This window comes from Myiozetetes cayanensis, unplaced genomic scaffold, assembly GCF_022539395.1.
Source record: "Myiozetetes cayanensis isolate MyiCay16 unplaced genomic scaffold, myiCay2020 scf1, whole genome shotgun sequence".
Lineage (NCBI taxonomy): Eukaryota > Metazoa > Chordata > Aves > Passeriformes > Tyrannidae > Myiozetetes > Myiozetetes cayanensis.
The window spans coordinates 100,750,767-100,776,194 of record NW_026086604.1 but is presented as its reverse complement, the minus strand read 5'-3'; the positions used below and the strand labels follow the sequence as shown (position 1 = coordinate 100,776,194).

Here is a 25,428-nt window from a genome sequence, read left to right as displayed (position 1 = left end):
TTGAGTGGAATGTAATCATAATCTTTAAGTCTCAAAAGCCTTAAGTCTGTGTCACAGTCACTCCCAATTGCATTTTAGTTCATGTTAGCTACAAAAACTTGGTCTTACTTGATTTATGAATTACGAACTCTTTATAGCTTTAAAAATGCTGTTTTAGAGAGGCACATCTTGAATATTGTCCAACCAAATCCTCTCCACCCTTTTTCCATCTCACTGGCGCTTTGGTAAAATCTATCATGAATTAAGGAAGCTGTCTTGATGAGAAAGAGAAAAGTATGTTAACAAAACTGTACTTAGTTTCCAGTAAATCTATGATATGAACCAATAAAGCTGAAAAGGTTTTTTTGTTTGTTTGGGTTTCTTTGTTTTTGGTTTTTTTAAGACTAAATCTATTCTCAGCTGGCATCAGCTTTTTTCATAACTCAGAATCTAAATACTGTAATAAAGTGTATGGAACAAAGTCACACAACAGAGTCTGATCTCATTCTTCTAAGTATTTCAAAAGAATGAAATAACTAAGGTCAAGTAAGTGATGAGTTGAAGAGAATATTTTTGTTCTTCATCCCCTTCCCAGTCACTTTCAATGTTTTTAAGTTTAAAAGAACTTTGCCTTGCAAATTATTCAGTACATGCATTTGGCAGGATCTGGAAAGGAGTTTGTGTGTTATTCTCTTTTCTATTTCTTTTTAAGTGGTTTCTTCCTAATGTCTGCTTAGTTTACCATCTAAGCAAGAAAACAACAAAAAAAAAATCAGGATAATAGTGTTTCATGGTATAAGCCTTCTTCTAGTATTTTCAGCGACTGCACCTGCGAGTAAGAAACATATTATATCTTATAGTTTGCTTTATGGAGAATTTTGATTGCTGATTTTGCAGGGCAAAGTCAGACTAATACTTTGAAAAACAGTTTGCAAAACAATGATTTTGACACTTCTACTTCCTAACATTTTGACAGTGCAGCTATTCCTCCAAAGAGGAAGAACTCCTTCTTCTGGGTAGTCTCATTAGGATGAATGCACAGACAAACGCTCACCAAGCACTTCTTTAACTTTAGCTAAGTATACTGGAAAACGTGCTACTTAAAACTAGCATTTAACACCACTCAGTATTCAGAGTGGCCAGTGACTTTTGCGTCAAATATTTAAAAAGAAAAATTAGCATTTTCTGCTGATCACAATTTGTATCACCCAGGGTACTCAAACTACAGCTGAGACAAAACTTTATTGCTATAGTAGTCAAGACTTACTCCTCCATCTTGGTATTTTGTGCTGAAGTCAAGTAACACTGGGAGGAATGATTCCACATCAGGGTTTAAAGATCAGTATGAACAAGTTTTGCCTGTAATTGCACAAATAAACATCCTACTATAGCTTTGTAAGTTACTATGATGTCAACGTAGTTAAATTTATGTACATAAAAGCAATGCGATAGACACGTCTGAGAGACTGGAAACAAATTAGAGTAAGTTTTCCTGTATTTGTTTACAAGAAATTAGAATTATGGTACTGTTAATCCACAATAATGCTTCACTTGAACATGTTTGTTGTATCTAACATCGATGTATTGCAACTCAGAAACGTACGTAGTTTATTCTTTATTTTTATTCACATTATGAAAACACATTTTAGTAAAGATTAACTCATAATCTATGTGTATAAGCACGTGCACTATAAAAGGTAGTGAGAAATATTATTACACCTAAAAGAGGAACTATTTTTAGCAAATTGTGTTATACAAAAACAATTTATACAAATACCACAAAGAGCTCAATTTGTATGAGGATACAAAAGTAACACTTTTCAGGGAAGTGTTAAGCTCATATTTACTTTGCTCATGAACTTTACTTTCTAATGAACCTGACAAGAATTAATGCCAGCTGAAAGTTAAGGGCTTCCGTATATGCCTTTCTGAATAAATAATCTAGATCAATAAGCAATGTACTAACTATGTTAAGGAATTTGAGGATATAAAAAAAAAAAAAATACAAGAAGAAAATTTAATAGATAGCACATGGGAGTTTTCTTGGGCCAAGTCTAACTTTTTCATATTTTTGATGTGAATTTACTGCTCATGAAAGGTGTCAGACTAAGCACCCTCAAGCTGGAGTTATCTTTACAGCCACAGGCATGCAGTGCATCAGCAGCAGCATTGTCAAATTTCCCCTTAAAATGCATTTCTTCTCTCAAGCTGATCAGAGTTTGTATACTGCTAAAGAAATGTGGGATTTTTCTTCTTTCTATATAATTTTTTTTAAATTTTATTTTTCAATTCCAGGAAAAATATGGAAACTGATTTTCATAAAGGAAGGAGTCCACTTTCTAGCATTAAAGGGGCTTCAAACCAAGTATTTTTTTTTAATCTTGCTTGAGCAACTGCATGATTTTGAAGTCAGGCACTTGGTCTTAAATTGTCAGCCTTCCACGGTGCGTTATCTCACCTTTTTTTTTTATTGCAAATCTCAGTCTCCCCAGTCGGTAAGTACCAAATTCTTTAGGGAGAACCAGAGGCTAAAAGGTACAATTCCATAGATATACAAGCCCAAAAATTTACGCTGCAGTGAATGTTTGTTGATTCAACCGTTACTTGCTCCCAGGTAGTTAAAATTATCTTCACTGGGAAGTTAATACCTAATGAGCCAAGAGGTAAAGGGGAGACAACCTTTTACAAGCTGTGCTTTGTTCACACCACATCTCACAGGCAACAGAAGTAATACAGCAAAATGCCTTTGATTTATCAGAGTTGCCACAACCACATCTTTCATTAGCACAAACCCACCTATTCTGCCAAAGACAAATCTCGATAGACTATTCAAAAAGCTTATTGTAGAAAAAAAAAAAAAAAAGTGCTATGACCATCTCCCAGTGTCAGGATTTTAGTATTTGCACGGCATACCTGCCTAGCCTTAAGAGATCTCCTGAAAGTAGTACCTTTCTGTTTAATTAATCAATACTTAATGAATAATTAATTCATTAACGAAAATAATTAATGAAGTAAACAACAAATTCTTTTTAAAAGTCCATCAAATAAGCCCCTAGATGAGGCACTACAACTCAGTGCACAGTTTCATGTTTGTCAGGGCCAAGTACAAGAAAGCTGAGAACAAATCCCATTTTACACCTGCCTAACAATTAACTAAATATTTATTACCTGTAGTATGCTACTGCACAAAGAATTTCAGTAAGAAATTAATGAAATAACTTCTTTTTTCTAAGTATTGTACCAACACGCTTGAACACACTCTCTGGCCATGGATACTCAATTTTAAATATTTAATTTTATTACTTAAATTTCAAAATTTGAAGTTAGGTACAGGACTGTTTAATGGATCAGAGCTTAAATCACTTTTCAAATGCACTTTTAAAAGGAAAATGTAGGTTACTGGTGCTATGGATGGGTTTTGCCTTGAAGTTAGAACTAATATCTGAAGTTTCCTAATATTTAAGGATTTTCTATAATGTATCTCACTACAGAAACTGAAGTCAGCTGTAAATTACGCACAGAAACAAAACCCACATGTATCAAAGCACAGTATATATTAGGGTTGATCTGCCTCTTCATGTCAAGAGTTAAGAGTTTGGGGAAATCTCAGACATCATCCAGGATGAAAAAGGTTGTACAGAACTTCAGGTTGTTTGGCCCAGCTCCCTTACAACCTCTTTGGGTAACCTGTGGTAGTGTTTCAAGGGGAAAAAACTAGGAAGGAACTAAGGAAGTCCTTGACAGATCAGCTTTGTGACACTGTTACAGACAACTATATTTAGAAGGGTATTCATAGAATCATAGAATGGTTTGGGTTGGAAGGGACCTTAGAGACCAGGTTCCAACCCCCTTGCTGTGGACCTTCTACTAGATCAGGGTGCTCAGAGCTCCATCCAACCTGGCCTTAAACAATTACAGGGATGAGGGATTCACAGCTTCTCTGGGCATCCTGTGCCAGTGCCTCAAAGTAAAGAATTTTTTCCTCATGTTTAATCTAAACCTACTCTCAGTTTAAAGTTATTCCCTCTTGTCCTGTCACTACATGCCCTTGGAAAAAGTCCCTCTCCATCTTTCTAGCAGGCTCCCTTCTAGCATTGGAAGACTGTAATTAGGTCATCATGAAGCCTTCTCTTTATCAGGCTGAACAAATCAAAATTATCATAGACTTTCCTCATAGCAGAGCTGCTCCACCCCTCTGGACTCGCTCCAACAGGCTGGTGTCCTTCCTGTGCTTGGGACCTCAGAGCTGGATGCAGCACTCTGGGTAGGGTGTAACCAGAGTGGAGTAGAGGGGCAGAATCACCTCCCTCAACTTGCTGGCCACAGTGCTTTGAATGCAGCCATGGACACATTTGGTTTTTGGGCTACAAGTGCACATTGCTGGCTCATATCCGGCTTCTCATCCACCAGCACCACCAAGTCCTTCCTGACAGGGCTGTTCTCAACCTGTTTGTACCCCAGTTTCTATTGAGACTGGGGGTCGTCCAGGTGCAGCACCTTGCACTTGGTCTTGTGAACTCATTACGTATGTCAAACGCATAGCAGAAATATTTTAACATAGTACGGTCTAATGACTAAGGAAATAGCAAGACTCATTATTTGTAACTTTACATTTTCTAATTTAAGGCATGTCAGATATATTTATCATGACTTGTTCGGGGTTTTTTTACATCTGTGCAGATCACTGGAACTCCTATTTCTAACCATCCTTTTGTGAAATGAAACATTAGCTACACTACTTTAGATTGACTTTTTATCCAATATATGATAAAAATTAAAAATCAATGTCTGTCAACAATAGAAGTGTCCTAAAGCAGACTTTTGGTCATATGCTGCCCTTCTGTTATACTAAGAGTAACATAAATTATTTGATATATTCATACATGGTAGCCAAACAGGAGGGCTGACAAACAGCAAGGAAATCACTACAGTCCATTTTACTTAGTCACATTCAGTAGACTTAATCTAGACATTCATACATGTTTTAATAGAGAATCACTGTAAAAATTGAAAAGCTTTAAAAATTCTCCCCTTGTTCTAATCATCTAAGCATGAGTTCAGGCTTCCTAGAAGGGATTAAGGGCAACCTAGATAACTATGCTAGGAGTTTTAGGAGACTATTGATGCACTCAGCTCTGTACATACTAGCTGAGAATTAGAAGCACTACTGTTATGCAAGTCCAATGCAGCATTTAGTGGGGTTGTGGTGCTAAGCAAGTGCGTTACAAGATTTGTACCATGAAGTCATGACTATGATTATTGTCAGAGCTGAGCTGATTAAGTACACAATGTAGTCTTTTGTGCTGGCTTGAGGACCTGTGCATTGTATTCATTGAGGGATGATGACACTCTAAGGTATTTGAAAACCAAGCCATCTGAGAGCTAAAAAATGGATTTAGGTGACTGCCTTTAGACATCTGTGTTTAAAATTCAGTGGTTTAATATAAACAGACAAGTAGTCCTAAGGCTAAAAACAACAGATTAGAAAACAATCCTTTAGAAAGGAAACACTCTAGCAGACATTGCAAACCCTTAATGTGTTATCCCCATTTTTATTATTATTTTTTTAATTGTTTGCACAGAATCAAGGGAGGAGTTGGACACTGTCTGCCACCACACCAGGAGGAATTTTGACTTCTATCTACTTGACATACTCTGTGATAGACTAAAATAGTTCTGTTTGTGCCTCTGGAGCTAGCCAAATGCAACTATAGAACCTTTCTCTCAGTAACAGCAGTAGCAGCTTAAATTGAAAATAATAACAACTTTCCATCTGATCAAATCAATTTCCAAATGTCAGTTTATTTTCCTTAAAAATGCCATTTAAAGGTATAAGCAAACTCATGAACTCCTGCTTCTGCTAAAAAATAGCATAAAAGGTCTTTCTTCCTGCACAAAATATACGATTTCAAAGATTTAAAGAAAAATATGCTTATAGAGTCTTATAATCAGGATATAGCTTCATATGTAAAATAAATTATTAATTAGAGACCAGTATCTATTTTTGTTTTTCAGAAAAGTCAGTATTTTAAAGTAACATTACTGTTTGGCACAGTTTGGTGTTAATCTTAGCATTCCAACATTTTAAAGGCTATCAGATCTTCTAACATTTTAATATAAATGCAGTCTGTGGCTGTGACAGCATTCAGCATAGATATATTTTGCCCTGATATTTCAGATAACCCCAAGTGTGTTTTTCTAAATGCATTAAAATCTACACAGTTTCTCTTAACAGATTCCACATGGAGAAGAGTAGATTAGGAAACAGGCTTCATCAGGATAGCACTGATGTTTATCTGTAACATTCTTTTCTTCAGAGTTTCTAAAAATTCCTTTTCAGCAACTGCCTGCATTTCTAAAGGTGCACTATCAACACTTTATTATATTTTTGACATCCCAGTGGAGGCTGTTACGTTAGCTCTATAAGTGAGTTTAGCTTCACTACAGAAAAAGTAATATTTTTCTGTATCCATACCCTTTTCAGTCATGGGTCTCAATGTGTAGGTTAGCAATGTCCACTAAGAGCTGAGACCTGCTGACTTCGGTGGGAGTTCAACACCTCTTTTCGCTCAATACACCCATTAAGGTGATATTGGCTGTTGCAAGTGAATGGAGCAATCTTTTAAGATAAAAGTGTGGGAGACAGGGATTTGGAGACATAACATCCAGGCAAGCTAAGGCATAATGAAGTCAATGAAAGGCACACAGGAGATTCCAGGAGCAAAGTGAGATTTTTTTTTCCCCTTCAACGTGAAAGGAAAATTAAAGTAAAAAAAAATAATAATAAAAGAGATGTTTCTAGTGTTAAATTACCTGGAGAATTAAGAGCAGCCAGTAAATATGACACCAGCCACCTTGCAGGCATTGCTAAGGAGACAGCAACATACTAGACAAAAATCCATCCAGACAGGACAGGTCAGGGAGTTCTTAAGATAGAAAACAAAATTCCCAGAAGTCCTTACTGTAAACACTAGCCAAAACTTTTACACTGATTAATACATCACACCACTTTCTCATGTTTAAATAGGTCTGCACAATATATGATGTTTTAGTAGCAGTTCAGCAACAACAAATGGCAGGTCATAGACCATTCTAATCACATTTCATATTTTAAAATATTCCCAGAAATACAAAACAGTATAATGTCATAGAAACCAATTTGTTTTAATAAGATAATGTAATTCAATAGAAGTACTTAAGAGAAAAAAAAAAAAGGACAAAAAAAATCAAGACCCATAAGCCCATTAACCTAGCAGTAATTTTTCACTTGGAGTGAGAATGGAGTAACCACAAAAAAATGAAAACAGAGTTAAATATCACACTCAAGAACTATTTCATATTTCATTAACATTTAGTTTAGGGCCATGGAAGTAAGTTGCTTCTTGGGGAAAAAGCAGTGACAGTTTTCACAAAGCAAATAATTCTTGCATGTCCTAACAGAGTGGGTGTATGCTCGAATTATTCTTCTTCACTTGTATTTGCTATACACAAATCATTGTACCCTAAGATGTATGCACTAAGTCCTTGGTTAGCTATAAATGTTGCTCTGTAGAGCAGGTGGAAGGCACTTGGGAATGCAGTAAGGTTTGCAACATTTTCTCTGAATAATCTCACCAGAAATACCATGTCAGGTTGAACAGAAATTCTGAGCAGATGTTTCCCACGTAATTTCAGCCAGGTAAAGCTGCATATGACTGTCTTATGTCTACCTAGTCATTAAATGTTACTTTAGGCCTGTCTGATGGCTGGTACTTCCAAACATACTCAAGACTATTAAACATCTGAAATCACACACCACTTGAAAAAGTTAATTATCCAGTTCACTTGTGCTTCCTTTCACAGTGAGTTTTGGCTCAATACTACACCGAAATAGTATGAAATGCTGAGTACTTGTTTTCCCATGCAAGCTGAATCCTCTGTGCTGTACCAACATCCCTTCTTCAATACCAAGGGAGAACCATGTAAATTCTCTTTGTATAAATTAAAAGAATGTATTGCTCAAACAGTAAGTTGTTCCCCAGTGCCCAGATAAATGCAAAGTTCATTTGACACCTAACTCACTGAATTCCTGATTATTTCACCTAAAAATAAATAGTTTAAAGCCAGTAGATAAATTACATTCCTTTCCAAAAATCATTATTCATAGAATAAGTTATGTAATCACTTAATATCTTTTCAGTAATGAAAATAATAAAAAGTAGATGTTATGCATAATACACTCTAATTTTAATTAAAACTGAAAGGAAAACAACAAAAATATCAGAAATACATTATTGCTTTCAACTGATGCAGCAGCCACTTGGTCCAGGACTAGACTTTCTGTAATCAAGAAAAATCAACTTTCTTTTAAATCTTTGTAACTCCACTGAAGTTCACAGAGGCTGAAGGCAAGAGTCAAGTACAAAATATAATTTGGAGGTCATGTACAGAGAGACTGAACTCCACCTTTCCTATCAGTATTATTTTTAAACTCATAATTAGCATAACACTTTTTCCTTCATCACCCTGACTTTGATATCCTCAAGAATAAGCTGATAACAAGTTCTACTACAGTAATCAAATTTTCAAAGATGATACCTTATAGGAACTCTTCAATTATAGCAAGGATATTCCAATTTCCTTTAGAGAAGACTTCAGTCTTAGAGGTGCTCATCCTCTACCACTAATTTGAGTATAATTTGAGTCTCAATGTCAGCATTTTCTTACTAAACCTATAGAGTATAGTTGCATTATGCTTAGTGTGAGACATTTGCATCATCTATATCTGAGTTAGAAAACAGAAACAATATTATATGTAGAATCATTTCTGGTGTGTATTCGTTAGGCAAATAGACAGATAGCATTGATGCAGAAACCAAATGAGCATCTATACCAAAACAAAGAAATATTGTGTATGTGAAATATTGTGTATGTGAAAGGCCCCAGTAGATTGACATGTGAAGGGAAACCTCATGACCCATCAAAATTAAAATCTCAGACTACAAGAGTAAAGGTAGGAGAGGTGATCAAAATTCTCTAGTTGCTAGGCATTTTATGGAAAGAGGCCACATTCACTCATCTTATTAAAATTCATGAAAATTGAAAATATCCAAAAGCCCAGGAGGGGTGGGGTCAGAAAATCCATTTCACTGGGAAGCTTACTCTAAATTCACCTTGAAAGCACTTTCCCCATCACAGATTTCCTAACAGCCTTTTGATTTCTCTCCTACTTAGGAGGTAATTATAGAACTTCTTTTCCTCCCAGCCTAACACATATAGAAGGGGTTCACTTCAGCCTTTTATGCATATTGCAATGCTTTTTTTTAACTAGATCTTTATTGCAAATTATTTCTCCTTTGCTCTCTCTCTCTCTGATTAATTTAATTAGTTTTATTTTTATTTCCTTTTTCCCCCATATTTGTCCTCTGTGTCTTTTGCTATCGTAACTACTTTAAGTATTAAATATTGTTGAACTCTGCACTTGTCTTTTCCTCTTTTTCTTTGTTTTTGCCTTTAATTTTAAATTTACAGTTGTCAGAAAACCATGACACTCAGTCACAGGAATGACGGAAAGGGGACATTAAACAAAGGCTACATAGCATATTTCTCATGTGGATAAATTTTTTAAAAAGTTCACATCCAAAGGAAAAGAATAAATTCTTTTCAGAAGGATTTCCAAGGCCAGCAGAATCATGTGAGATTTTTAAGATCACAATCATTTCAGTCAGGAAGAATCTGATTTTATGAGTTTAAACTGCCAATGATGGATGATTGGTTTTTGTCATCTGATCTGTCCCTCACAGTTTTTGCTGCTTTCAAGTTCTTTTACAAATTGACACAAAGAGGAAGATGAGATGGGAAATTCTGCACCATCCCATTTTCACATCAAGGAAGCCTATCTCCTTCTAACACTACTACTGCAATAGTACAACAGAATTTCTCCATGCTCAGGCACCTCCCCTATCTTGGGAATTTAAGTTTAAGATTTATTAATAACTAATAAACTCAGTGTTTCCAATATTAAACCAAATCTTAGGCATCATTTAACCACTGAAAAAGTGCTGTTTTAGGCAAGTCAGAAGTAGAGTCAAAACCGCTAGTTTCTTTTTGTTTGTTTGTTTGGGGTTTTCTGCTAATTGTTCACCTTTATTCTTAAAAAGAAAGCTGGTAAGCCCTTTTTTTTTTAACTGCTCCTCTATCATTGGGTAAAAATTTCAGGCCATGAACAATGGTAGTACTGCCATAAACAGCTTGCTAGTGTATATCCCCAAGATTTAACATTCCAAATAGAAGTAGCAGAGCTGTATGGCTCATCACACACTTTTGCAAGTGATGTCAATGGTCAATAACACACCAGCCATTTGCCCCCTGAATCCACCAAGAATATATAATTGTCAATAAAGAGGAAAAAAGGAAACATTCTTTCATGAAGAAACAGTCATATAGCCAAATATTTTCATAGTAAGTGAAAATATAAGAATAAAGACTTGCTACAAAGCTCTCAAAGAGTTGGTCCACTTTGTAAAACAAGCAATCACAGATGTGACTAAATCAACTGAACTACACATCACTGAAAGGTTTTCTCTTCAATGTATTAAGAACAGATTTTTTTCCTCAGCCCAACTGTTCTGCTTTATATATCATTCACTCAGTCAGCTGCATAGCCCTCTCCCATTCTTAATGATTTCAATAGTAGTTACTGAAGCTTTTTTACGTTTAAGATGATAGAAATGCTACATGCTGTAAGTATTTTTATATACCTAAGTGGCCTCAAAAGAAAAACTTTTTTCTATTTATAAACCTTAAGAAAAAGTTCTCCCCTACCCTGATGAAAAACACTCATACCATCAAGTTCTATGGAATCTAAAGCTGCTTTCAATGTTTTCTTTCAATGTTGTCCATCTCCCCAGTTTTAAATTCTCCCTCTTTTAGAATCCTATCTGGCACATGGAGGAGGTTTTTTCAATAAATCAATACTGTAATAAAAAATGACTGCCTCTATGTACTCCAAATATTAACTGTGTTTCTCTTATAAGATAAAATCATTCACCTTATGTTCTGCATTTGACATTCATTTTTAATAACAGACCTTAATAAAAGAAGCACCTGGCAAAAAAGTGACTCTAAAATAGCACAAAGCTAAATCTTGTCTGCTTTGACATAATGGCTAATCAACTTAATTTGATTTCAGAAAGAATGATAGCATTTTGCTGTTTTCAAAGTATATTTTTGAAAAAAGAATATCATCTGAAAGAAATGCTATGAGGATAGGCATGTTAGGTAATAGCTATCATTTTTTTGTCAGCAAAATGGAAGGCTACCGTTTTCAGCAAGAATGAAATTAGCAGTTTATCCATGAAAAACATCAAAAACCAAAACCAAATTATATGCTTTTTCCTAAAATTATTATAGCATAAATATCCCTTGTCGTGGTTTAACCCCAGCCAGCAGCTAAGCACCACACAGCTGTTTGCTCACTCCCCCACAGTGGGATGGGGAAAAGAACAAGAAGACTAGAAGTGAGAAAACTCATGGGTTGAGACACAGTTTCATAGATAAAGCAAAGCTATAAGCACAAGCAAAACAATAAAGGAATTCATTCACCATTTCCCACAGGCAAGTGGGTGTTCAGCCATCCCTAGGAAAGCAGGGCTCCATCACATGTAACAGTGACTTGGGAACACAAATGTCATCCAAACCTCCCCCTGTCCTTCTTACCCCAGTATGATATGCTGAGCATGATACTATACGATATGGGATATCCCTCTGGTCAGTTGAGGTCAGCTGTCCTGGCTGTGTCCTCTCCCAATTTCTTATGCACCCCCAGCCTACTTGCTGGCAGAGAGGTGTGAGAAGCAGAAAAGGCCTTCAGGCTGAGTTAGAGCTGCTCAGTAGTAAAGAAAACATCCCTGAATTATCAACACTCTTCCCAGCATGAATCCAGAACATAGAACATACTAGCTACTGTGAAGAAAATTACCTCTATCCCAGCCCAAACCAGCACATTCCTGTAGCACCTATGTGGAAAACAATACATACACAATAAAACTACTCTCCAGCACATGTGCACACACAGAAAAAACGTACTTTCAAAATTTTATATTTAACAGCAGGATCTTCAAAACCACTTTTGTGTCTCACTCTGTGAAATTAGTAAAAAGAAAAGGCAGAGAAAGAAAAGGCAAAGCATAAGAGACTCACTGAGGAATATCAACAACCAAAACATATTTGCCTTTTCTGCTAGATACCATCATCCCAAAATGGGCTTTGCTAATTTGCCGATAGGCCTCCTGACAGCAGCTGCAACAGTTTTGAGCAAAGCTCTGTTCTGTCCTCATGAAAGCAACACTGAAGAGTTGTATGAGGTGTAGAGTTTCTAACAACACAGTCAATCAACATCATTATGGTATATGATTCCATTTTACAGCCCATTACTTACCCAGATATTTCCATCTTGGTGGTAGGGTTTCCAGTTTCTCCCTGTATCACTATAAAGCATCCGATATTGAGTGACCCAGTCAGAACTGCTGTACCTGCCTTGAGTTGCAATAGCACTGATCTGCTTCCTGTTCCCAAAATCCACCTGCAGCCATTGGTAATGATCACTGTCTGATGGAGACCAACCTCCTGCACCTATTGGGTTGAAACAGAAGAGAGATTTAGATCTCAGACATTCACTTTGAAGTGAACTTGTTGTGAAGATGCTGATTACTGGAAGGCAGCCCAGTTGAGAGGAATATAATGCAAAAAAAAATTAGAACATATATAAAAGAAATGATTGTCCATTTTTAAAAATATGCATAACAATCATTAGCACAGGCTTTAAGTACATTAACTCTGTTGCCTTAATCATATTTTGATATAATTATAATGATTTAAGAGTATGCCTACAAAACAATCAATGCTTTTATAATACCTTAATTACAGTTTATTAGGTTTTGCCAAATAATAATTGTTCAAAGGTTGACCAATTTGACATGCAGTCCTTTGTCAGAGTAAGTTGGCACAAATCAATAACAGTTGTTGGATTTTGTATGCCTTTTCAATAGTATTTCAATTTAAAGAGATAATATACATAAAACGTGAGGAAATTAGAGCAAGCTTTATGCTTTCCTGTGTTTCACTGTACTGCACAAACTGAAAGATCTACCAGAAGAATGGAGAGAGGAACAGATTCTGTAGGGCTGGATAAAGTTTTGATCTGCCGGTTGTAAAAGCTGTCACAGATTACACTGGCAGATGCCTTACAGAAGTGTTATTGCTCTTTATGGGTCTATGAATTAACTTGACAGGAATACTATTAACAATATTCTTCTCAGCCACTAGACTACATTAAACTGTTCTAAATAAAGAAGGCCAATGATGCAGAGATAAAAGTAGTATTAAGGCATTAATGCAACTTCTTATTCTTCTGAAATAAAAATACTCAAGGGAAAACTGTAGTAGGATTCTTCCAAGAATATTAAAATTTCCAAGGTAGATATTATAACAATATATTTACCATAATGATAAGTATTAGGAAATACATGACATAATGAAAAACCCATTTATCAATACAGAGAAAAAGTGGAATATCATTCTCTTTATAACCATACAGACACTAATACAGAGAAAACAAACAATTTACAGACTTGATGTGATTTACAAGGTCTTTTTTTTGCTTTTAACTTTGAACCAAATAAATGTCCTGGCACAACATCAAATCCTGTCGTCTAGTCCATGGGCCAATTTTTGTTGCTTTTAATTCACTTATAGGCTTCAATTGATGTCACAAATCTAGCCTGCTTGCCAAGCAAGAAGCTCTCTGTTATACTGCATCTTATATACTCCCATCATTAGGCGGCAGCATTGCTTCAGTCTTAGGCAACCCTAAAAATTATTCAGCTGCTTCAGGTATTAATGTTTGCAGGTCATGGGACATTTTAATTTTGTGATATCAACAGGATGATCTGATGTCATAAGAGGTTGACTTTCATTGTAATTAAAAGAGCAGCACTATACCATCAACATCGAATTTTTAATTTTTTTAAAGATTTACAATAGATGCATTCTCCCTGCACTACCCAGCAAAGTAAACAGGATGCTTCAGCTGTAGGGAATCGTTAAATGCTTTTTAAAACAAACAAACAAAACCACACAAACACCCTTACTGAAAAGCACTTGCAGAAAAAAGTATTCCCACCTGTTCCCAAATTCAGAACAGCTATATTTTTGTAAAGAATAGTAATTTAACTTAAAATAGAAAACAGCTTCTTTATAATTGCTATACATGGAGATCAGAGCAGTCATACTCTACATACTTGTTGTTATAGCAGACATGATATTTTCTTTCCCTATCCTAACGTCCCCATCCAACTGACATATCTGAGGCTGATAGGACACAAAGGATAAGAAGCTATGCCTGTACAGAAGCTATCTTGGTAAAAAACACTTTGGTGGCTACAGAAAAAAAATAGGTTCAAACGTGAATATTTTTAAAAATTATTATGAAAGACAAAGCTAATCACTCAAAATTTCCTTCAGCAATGCAATTGTTGAAATGGGACGATCAGTTATAGTTTTAAGAAGGTTAAAATAGATATTACATTTTTTTATACTTTTTCTTTATGCAGGAGATGTACATCAAACCATTTAACAAGTGTTAAGCATATTTAAAAGAAAAGACATTTTAGTATCATAGGATTTAATTTCTTCATTTAGCACATTCATATTACTGAGATAAGGTTGGCCTTCTGTAATTGAAAAACATATTAACTGTAAATTTCAACTAGATTTCAAAGAGTCTTCTACAAATTCATTGAAAAGTTTGGAATGAGTGCTAACATTCCTTTTTTCAGGTTGTTGGGGTTTTTTTGAGGGGGGAAGGGGTGTTGTTTGATTGGTTGCTTTTTATGTCAGAAGAGGCAGAAAGCATTTTTCACAGAAGTTAGAAATATGTGACACAATACTCACATCTAGGTCAGGAGATGGAAACAACTAGTATTGCAAGACAGTCTGCCCTATAGCCATTTCTAATAAGTGAGAAACAAGACTTTTAGTCAATATTGCAAAGAGCAGCAAACAATATTATCTTATATCTCAGTTTCATATTTGCCTTCTGGCTTTTCCAAGTAAGCAAATAAATAAACAAATAGTCAAAAGGATGAAGGAGAAACTTGCTGGAATACAGCTAAATATGCTGCTTAGCAGACCAGCATGGTAAGGGAATGATAATCAATCTGAGTGGGAGGGCAGGCCTCAGCCATTCAACAGAAGCAACCTGTGAGTATCAATTAGAGGCGTCTTTTTATTCATTAAGCTGTGCAGTTTCAGGGAGGTGATTTTGTTCATTTTGTTGATGATACGTGTATCCTCTATTGGTTCAGGGATCCTTTTTTTTCCTTTTTTTTTTTTTTCTGGTGCACGTTCTAAATAAGTTATGAAAATATTGGATTATATACAGATTTCCTCACTGTAAAATCTTGCAAACACCCTGAATTCATTGGAAGAATTCAAGTGCATTTGTGTCTCCACCCGCTCTAAGAGGGTACAAAAATCTCACATTCCCAGAAATGTGCACATGCTCACAGCTCTGCATATCATTTAATATTTTGTTGAATAAAACCCAGCTTCTTCACTGGGATGCAGAAGCTGGTTTGATGCTGGACAGGGAAAAGAGGATTTACTGACAAATAGTATATTTAACACATTTTGTCTTTTTAAAAGAGTGATGAATTTGGAAATCAAACTTGATTTCCATAATATGGCATTATTTTTGAAAAACAATTTTATGGCCAATACATTATGACAGAATAATGAATTATCCTTAAGGAAGCAGCAAAGTGACTGCACATTAGTTGTTTTCAATGGGCGTTATATTGTACTGAAACTGCAGTGGCTTATTAAAATTGTTGAATAATTGCTATTCAGTATTATTATTCATACTTTGGTGTAAAGAGTTCATTTTTAATGGTTACAGGCTATATTCTGAATTTTATTAATTATTTGCACTTTTTATTATGGAAGAAAAAAAGGCATTTGATACATGTTTTTTCATATGATGCTCCCTTTATTTCATGTACTACCTTTTAATAACAAATGCTACAGTGTACTATAAAATCATTGAGAGCTACAAATTATGAATAGGTTATAACTAGAAAATATTTTAAAGATATTAAACAGATGTAAATAATACAGTTTACTTTCCTTAAAAAGGTAAGGAACATTTATGGAGTTTTTTGGTGGTAAAGTGCAATAAAATCAATTGCAGACAATATCTGCTTCCTATTTTTATACTATTCAAGAATTTGATATGATTTAACATATTCATCCACTCAGCAGCCCAAATAAGTGATTCAGTGAGATTAACCAAGAGAGATACTGGGTACTCCTATTGTATTGTATAGCATTCAACACCACAAACAAAGCAACTCATTCCAACTTGAGCAAGACTGAATGTGTGTGAACCTTTGTTAATAGAGAACTGCGAGTTCAGCAACAGTAAAGTCAACACTGAGCATGTGGCCCACATATTTCCAAGCATCCAAGAAACTGTCCTGTGCATAAAAGCTTGCAAGTCTTCATCAGAAAAGCCAGACAGAGAATATCTGTGGTAAAAGGTGGCTATAAAAGATTTCATAGAGCTATATTTTCAAAACAAGCTACAGAAAATCATATGACCTGCTCTTACTTCAACCTGACCAAACTACTGAAAAACACACTAAGTATGACTTACCTAGAAGACATAAAACTATATTCAAAATACTAAGAACTTGTAGAAGTTTTTTTTTTTTTTTAATAATTTTTTACCAAATAAACACAATAGCGAACAAATGGTATTAGTTTCACTACAAGAGTTAAAGTCCAAAGATTTCAGGGTTTTTTTTTTTAAATTATGAAAACTCCAATGCATTTCATGTTTTTATTGGATTTTAGTCTACAGGTTCATTCTCTGGAACAAAAAATGGTATATAAAACATAGTCTATCTCTGAATGACACATATAAAATATAGCACTTAACGTATTTCTAGTATAAAGAATTCAAGTCAACATTGGCCTATTTTTCCAAACTTTCACATATACTTTTTATTATTTTTCTTATTAATTACATATTTCAGCTACTTATTCAAAGTTGAGTAAGCTACCTCCCATTTACTGTACATGAAGACAGTCTATGTGATGATTTAGCCATACTTTCTTATCATTCCCCCTGATGAATTGTCCATAAGTAGTAAAGCTGGGGTAGGTATACAGATTTTAGATTTTTATCTGAATTCTTTTAGGCTACTGAATTTACAGATCTACCTTAACTCTTTTAGGCTATTGAATTTACAGATCTACAAGAAGGGGGACACTTTTTGAAAATTTCCGTTCCGTTTCAGTTAGAAATCTCTCTTTTGAAAATTTGGCGCTTTAATCTTCATTCATGGTTGAAACTGGAAAGATTAATTTCCACTAGAAGAATCCACTCTTGTTTTAGTCATACTTTTCCATCATTCCCTACTTCAAATCACAAAATTAAAAATACCAGTACTGCAGTAAGTCTAGTGTTTAATTCTTTTCAAACCAGTAATAAAAGGTTTCAATTACATGAATTAAAGAAGGAAAGGATCGTTACTCAGAAATTTCATTAGAAAACAAACTATGAAAAACAATAGATATAAGATGTAGGTTTTGTGGTAGTTATAATTCAGGTGATTACTTTATCTAATCACAGAATATTTCTATAACCTTTCAGCAAGAAAACAAAATACGCTTTTTTAAATGCCTAATAATAACCTAAAACATTCTTAGAGTTTCAATCTGCTTATTTGTATGGGGAAAACACAACAAAATCTTTCAATGAGAAATAACACTTTCTAGGTCACTGCAATAGCATGAAATCAATACTGTTTGATAACTTGCTATTTTCCAAGACATTGCTTGTCATTCTGCTACATAAAAGGTAAATCAAGACCAAAAGGAAATCTTTGAAATACTGAGATCATTCATTTACTGCACTTCAGAGAAAATATGGGCAGCCATTTTCTACAGTAAACAATAAAGAAAACAACATAAGAGATCCAAACCTCTAAGCAGCATAAGTCTGCCTGCACTGTTTGTCACCATTATACTTAAGTAGGACATCAATGGATGTTTTCCTTTTTGCCTTGTCTTCCCCTGTCCATTTTATTATACATTGTAGATGAAGATTTCACCTAGAGCAAATAATATTCTTTCAGTTCTGGGGCCCCTAATATAAGAAGGATGTGGACTTATTGGAGCAAGTCCAAAAGAAGCCACAAAGACGCTCAGAGGGTTGGAGCAACTCTTCCATGAAGAGAAGCTGACAGAGCTGGGATTGTTCAGCCTGGAAAAGAGAAACTTTATGGTGGCTTAATTGCAGCCTTCCAGTACATGAAAGACACTTATAGAAAGATGGAGAGAGATGTTTTTCAAGGGCACGTAATGACAGAAAAAGGAGGAATGGCTTCAAACTGAAAGTGGATAGGTTTAGGTTAGATGTTAGGAAGAAATTTTTTTTACTGTGGTGGTGAGACTGGGACAGGTTGCCCAGAGATGTTGTGGATGCTCCAATCCTGCCAGTGTTCAAGGTCAGGTTGAGCAAGGCTTTCTGGTGTAGTAGAAGGTGTTGCAACTAGATGTTCTTTAAGGTCACTTCCAATCCAAATCAGTCTATGATTCTATGATTAATATAGCATTGAGTAGGTGTAACCACACTGAGACAAGTTACGCATGTACAAAAGTCTTGGATGATTAAAGACCCTGCACTTCAAGCTGCTTCTTGTCCTCATACAGGGCTTCACTTCTAATTTAAGCAATCTTTTCCCGATATTGGTATGGGTAAACATTTATTTCCTTATCATAAACAGCATGCAGTGGTTTCTTTCTTCTATCCATCTGTTGTTCTAGCTAAATATTGATTTATAATCCAGTCCCTATCTTCAGAGTAGTAGCTTTTGCATGTTTGAAGGGTTCTTCTTTCCAGCACATAACAGCAGCGGTTCATTTGCAAACAGGACCATATGTGACACTAATGCCGGGCAAATAATGAACACCCTGCTTCAGAATAAGCAAAGGGTGATATTTAGAAAGCAGCAAATATTGAGAAAACAGCAGCATGATTATAGTCACCCTCTATTTAAAATTACCTATATTTATTTTGCAAAAAGTTTAATATTAAAGAGAAGATGAGAACAGAAATGATGACTAAATTTCTTCTTCTCTAGAATTCACTATTAGAATTTACCCGAAATCAGACCATATGTGCTAAAAACTGACAAATTAGATCCAACTATGTCCTACCTCCCCATGAGTTTCAACAGCAGCTTTTTAGAGGTGCAGCAAGACCTGGGGTCCAGTAAGCCCTGAGGTTCTAAGCTCCTTAAAAAATGCATCTAATAAAACTCATTTAGCATGGGTAGAAGAAGGTAGGAAAGATCCAATATTCATTCTTCAAATTAGCCTTCCTTCATAGCAGCTGAAAACTCTAAGTCTATAGAGAGGTCAGCATCACTATTAATCTTGACTGCTGAAAGGTTGAAGTAGCCTATCCAGTGTCCATGACAAGTCCCTGAGACTTCCAGTGGCACTTAACAGTGTCTTCCCTTGGTGTAGTTTAAACTCTCTGAAAAAGTATACTTTTCATGCCTTTAAACTACGTAAATTTTTCCCTTCTTTTTTTTTTTTTTTAGTGGAGAGAGTAAGGATTAACCTTTACTCACTTTAGAATCTATGTTTTGTACATTGCTAGGCTGGTTTCAGCAGACTGTCCTTCTAGTAAGAAAATGGACTAAAAAAATACACTAGTGTGTGTGCGTGTATAAAAAAACCCTAATTATATTTCTTAAAATTATTTCATTTTCATTTAAAAACCTGAAAGTTAGAAGTAGAAATAACCCAAGGGATAACAGCAGTTATCAGGATACAGTCCACACAGATCTTTTTTAAAAGAACATTAAAATCACTATATTATTTTTTAAATCCCAATAGATCTTTCTTACAGTAAATGCAATTAAAATAAATCCCTTGATGTAGTGTCTGCTGCTTAATACCCACTGCTTCCTAGTATATCTTAACTGAGCACAAACCACAAATGAGGGAATGAAGGAATGAACAATCAATCTGCCCTAAGGAACAGTGGTGATATCTAACAATAAAAATGATGCAAAAGAGATCTCATTGTTGTCATTCACAGTTGTCAAACTCAAAATGTGAGGGAAGAAGTCATAAGCCTGAGGAGTCTCATATCCTGAATCCAGTGTTGAGGAACAAACACTTTCCAGCTTTGGTTAGTTTAATGAACACATCACTTTAAACTATGCCTTTCCCATCTGTTCTGCTTTCTAATTACATATGCAAAAAAGAAGCTCATTCACAACTGCATCCTAATGGAATCTTAAACAAAACTTGGACAGGATTTAAATATTCTGTGCACATCATCTGTATTCAAGGCATTGAGCAGCTTCTTCTCCATGAGGTGTTTTCTTGTTTTCTAGACAGAAAGTTGAGGCAAGGCAACGGATCACTGCACCCTGGCATACAAATCTCTTGCATACAAAATAACCACAGTTATATATATACAGTTGTATATATACAAAAGACAAGGTAGAAAGTATAGAGATCTCCCTTTCCTCACGTCCTCTTTTCAAGTACCATGACACAAATCTTTCATTGCATGTTTATGAATTGCAGCACTGGGGCTTTCCTGACAATTCAGGTCATATCCCTAGCAAGAAGTAGCAAGTGCATAGTTAATTCATAGCAGATACTGCCTCTGCAGTGTCTCTGCTGAGCAATCGAGCCCCAGTTAGTAGATTCTTATCCAAGATTTTAATGATGGTCAAATGAGGAATAGTCAAGTTTTACTGACTGTGATTGAATAGCATTTACCTAACTTTAAAATCCAGATATGAGCTCATTATGACACTTCCTTATAACTGTTGTGATCCCCTCCTTAGTAGAGATGATAGAGGAAAAGGAATGAAGGTATTCCAGCACCTGATTTATACCATTTCAATAGCAATGAGGTGACTAAACACTTTAGTCACCTAAATCATCCTGTTTCCATTAGTGGAGCTCACAAGTTGATGGAAGGCAAAGTGGAATTTCTGAAAGTTGTATTGTGATGTTCTAGCTCATCTTGATTAATATTTTTTCCCTCAAATGATTGTACATGAAAGATGATTAAATGCCATAATTCAGACTTACGTATCTTTTTCTGTGACAAGCCTTCAGTGATAAAAGATAAAAGCTGAATCTCTCATCTTGCGGAGATTTTGTGTGAGATCCTATGGTGAATAGAGTTTCTGCTGTTGAGTTTCAGCATATACCAGTGTTATAGTGATGTGCAAACAACACTGCAGTGAAATTCTCACTGTTAACAAATAGAAGCTACATGATTATTTCATTATACTCATTATCTGTTTTCTATCAATGTTTTTTAACTCTAAATCTCCTAGCCTTTCTCTCCCACAAAAAAAATCTTCTCCCTTGAAATGCCCTGCTCATGACATACTCTCTCCATCTGTTTCAGGCTCTGAAAGGGTCCTAGCCCAGCCAGTAGAAAAAAATGACTGACCTAGCTCCTGATAGTAAATACAGTGGTTCTGAAGTCCAGCTCTGTTAATGATTACCATCAGCCAACCTTACCATCAGTCTGCTGCTACTGATGTTTGTAACACCCAGGGTTCATCTCCTGGACTGCTACAGAACCTACAGACTGCTCACTTTTCTACTCAGCTACCTACTCTTTTTCCATTTCTACCAGTTTGTTATTGTTATCGTTGTTGTTTGTCTGATTTGGGTTTGTTTGTTTACTTGGGTTTTTTTAATAAGGTTCTTCTTTTGAGACTGGCAAGAAACAAACCATCCAAGGGTATGCTAAGGTTGAAGATTTTTCCCTAGTGTTTCCTATCCAGGTTAAACCCGATTTTCCTCAATATACTTTTTCCATCTGCTCAAAATATCAGGCCTGAATTCCCATTTTACAGCAATTTCTGAGAAACTGGTTTCAGTCCAAATGATTCTAAAATCACTGTGCATTTTGATATTCTTCCACAAAAAATTATAAGTAAAGCTAATAAATTCTCACAGATTTTCATTTGTTAAAAAAAAAAAAAAATATTGAGGGGAAAAAAATCACAGAATCATAGAATCAGATGGGTTGGAATGGACCTCTGAGATCATCAAGTCCAACCTTTGATCCACTACCCCACAGTTACTAGACCATGGCACTAAGTGCCACATCCAGTCTCTTAATCACCTCCAGGGACGGAGAATCCACCATCTTCCTGGGCAGCCACTACAATTGAAAGTCTTTGAATAGTTAAAAGAAGCATTCTGAATATTTTCTCTACTTAAATTGCCTAGAAAAGTAACAGTTAAGGAGTTATACTATCCTCTTATTTGTTGTATGGACTCAATCCTGATAAAAGGATAGAATCCTTTCGTACCTGCCTCATTGATTAGCCAGTACTTCCAAATGCTTCAGCAAATCAGACCTTGCTTGAGATATTACAAGTGCTGCTGGTGCTGTTCAATTCATCTTAGTAAACATGCTTCCCTCTCCTGCTTTTCCTTCAACAAACAGGAGTGTAGAATTGTGAAATACAGATAGATGACTTTCTAAATCTAATATATAGCTGATTCAAGGGGTTGACAGCATTTTCTGCTTTAGCAAAGCTAAAAGACAATTATTTTCTTCATTAACACATCTATTGCAAGCAGTATCCAAATCCTTTTCCTTTTTCTCCATTAATAAAATGTATTCTACTTAAAAAAAAAAATCTAGTTTTAAGGATTACTCAGTACTCCATCCATTCTGATCATGAAAGCTCAATTACACCTTTTATTTTGCTAATAGCATAACATCTATTGATATCATATTCAGAGTTGCAACAACATGGGAGGAACAATTTTATTCTTCATTTTTATTTGCAATCTAATATGTTCATTTTAAGATATGACTATACTACAGTAGAATTCTACTTTTTAGGGCAACAGTTTGCCTGAAGTCTACGATAAACTACTAATAAATAATGATTCCCTAATGAGTTTATACTCCTTGGAGCCAAAACACAACACTGTAGACAAAAATCATTCTAATCATGTGAGACTGTACTATGGGGGAAAGAAAGCCAGAAGAAAAAGTTGAAAGTTATAACACTAATAAAAATAACAGTGCTCTTATCAGTGGCATCAAATGTTAATTTACCCACGTGGGACTAACTAATCTGATACATGTTAGACACTAACCAGGATATGAAATTCTGCTAGGATTTTTATTCAACGTAAATTAATGAGAACTCAGAGTTCATTGAGCAGAGCATTTCAAAAATTACACTGTAATAAGTTAAAAGCCCCAAATGCAAACTCCAACCCTTCTTTTTAAAATTTTAACCCAGAGAAGGGATGAGAATACGGAAAAAGCTAGCTGTAGAGTAGGAAGGTTTCAACTTTCAGAGTCTGGGGGAAGATTCAAAGCAGGATTTAATTTCAGGTGTCCTGAATCATCCCCATTTCTCCCCCTGACTCCGTGAGGCCACTAACACTCCTAGGATGGCATGGATCCCCAGACTGAAATTAATGTCTCTGCAGTTTCTACACTCTTCACTTAAGCTGTTCAGGCTACAGATTGAAATACTTATTCTGAATGTGTTTTTTCAACACTGTCAGTCAAAACTCAACACTACTGAGAAGCAAAAAGAAATTCTGCATGTCTAGACCAACTCAATGTACACACTCCCCCATCAAAAGAAAAAAAAAAGCCACCACCTCAAACAGCTAGACTTCAGATTGTGCCTAAATAATTTCTGTTGATACAGAGGAGTAGTTGACAGATAAAGAAACAGCCACAGTTATAAAAGGGGTGTTCAAGGCAGAACTTATCCAACTAGGTAGAAGCATTGCCCAGGCAAGCAAACACCTAAGTGAGGATAAAAATAGCTTTAGTGTGCATGTCTATAAGCCACTGTAACACATCATTCACCTTGCATAGACAACTGTGAAAATAAATAGTATTCTGAAATTTTACAAAAAATTCTGTAATGCTAAAGCTAATAATCTTTCCTCATTCATCATACATGCACAACCTAAGGTTATACCCCCACAAAGCCAGCTGCTCAGCCCTTCTAGAGATGACATAATTCTCTTCTTGAATAAGGATCATGATTTTTCCTTCATGCTGAAACAAGAAAGTCTTCCAAACAGTCTTCAAGGAAATTTCCATTTGCTGAGCCTAGACAAGGAAACACTACTACAGCTCAAGGGAGATTGTCCAGGAACATCCATGCAACTGTATGACAACTTGTGCGTAACTTCTACGCTCTCCTGATTCACTTTCACGTTGAAGAAAACTGCTTATCACAGACAGTTAATCCTACTTTAATTCCAGCTACACGGATACCATTCCTACTGATAACAGAGGGATTTTCCTTATGGTAGAAACCCAGGAAATAAGTATACAGCAAGGGTTTCTAAAGTACCACTACCTAAATCACTACTTATGGAAAAATTGATTCCTGTGATTATTATGCTATAAAAATACTTTAAATAGGTAAAATAAAATGGCTTAAGAATGCAAAGTGAAATATGATAACTATATGAATTATGGCTAATACATAGGTTTAAATACATGGGTTTTTAAAAAAAGAGAAAAAATATCTGCTAGTAATTGTTGGTTTAGAGACATCTTATGCCATAATTTTAGCTTGTGATTTGGCAATGTTAATTAAACATCATAAAATCACAGCATTTAAGAGAGCTAGGTAATGCTTATGAGGTCACTGCAAATTTTTTCACTTTTATGTTTTGTTATATTTGCCGAATATGAAAAACTACATCAGGTCAGCCTCACTTTAGCAAATATCAAATAGTAGGGTATGAGCAATGCAACAGAGAACCTCCTACAGGTAAAAAGGTGGAGAAATATTTTGAGCACAAATTAGCTATTAATTTTTTTTTTTGCAATTTTTTTTTCTAACATTGTCTAATCTAACTCTTTTACACAGGTTAAGGTATTTCACATTACTAAAATGAAAGAAGGGTATTACTTCCTAAATGATTTGCTACTCTCCTTGAATCATTGTTTCCTCAGAACCTCTAATGTGCAGAGGTTCAAACCTTTCCCAAAATTCTATTGCTAAATTTGTTAGGATAGGTAACACTTCTACTCTTGCAGACAATTCATTAATAAATTCTGATTTTAAACACTTGTTTTTTTTTTAAAAAAACATCATTCTGTTTTGCATAATCAGCACTAGGAACTATTTTCTACATATCATGATAATACATTACCTTGCCATATGACATTAAACTTTACTTATTCATTAAATCATTTGTTTTTGGGTTTTTGGTGGTTTTTTTTTTTTTTGTTTGTTTTGTTGTTTGTTTTTTTTTTTTTTTAAATCTTGATATTGGGAAACCTAACTCCTCTGGAAGTGGGTTTCTTTAACTTTCATAATTTCTTACCTGACGTCATAAGGTCAACAA

The 25,428-nt window shown here is 35.2% G+C and overlaps 1 protein-coding gene across 1 annotated transcript in view; it reads right to left on the bottom strand.

Annotated features, from left to right (window-relative positions):
* The window catches only part of CNTNAP2 (contactin associated protein 2), a 1,021,111-nt gene that overhangs the window by 657,546 nt on the left and 338,137 nt on the right, over positions 1-25,428 (bottom strand). The window contains exon 3 of the mRNA XM_050333690.1: positions 12,398-12,591. Coding sequence (XP_050189647.1) covers positions 12,398-12,591 — 194 coding nt within the window. The remainder of the gene's footprint in view (positions 1-12,397; positions 12,592-25,428) is intronic.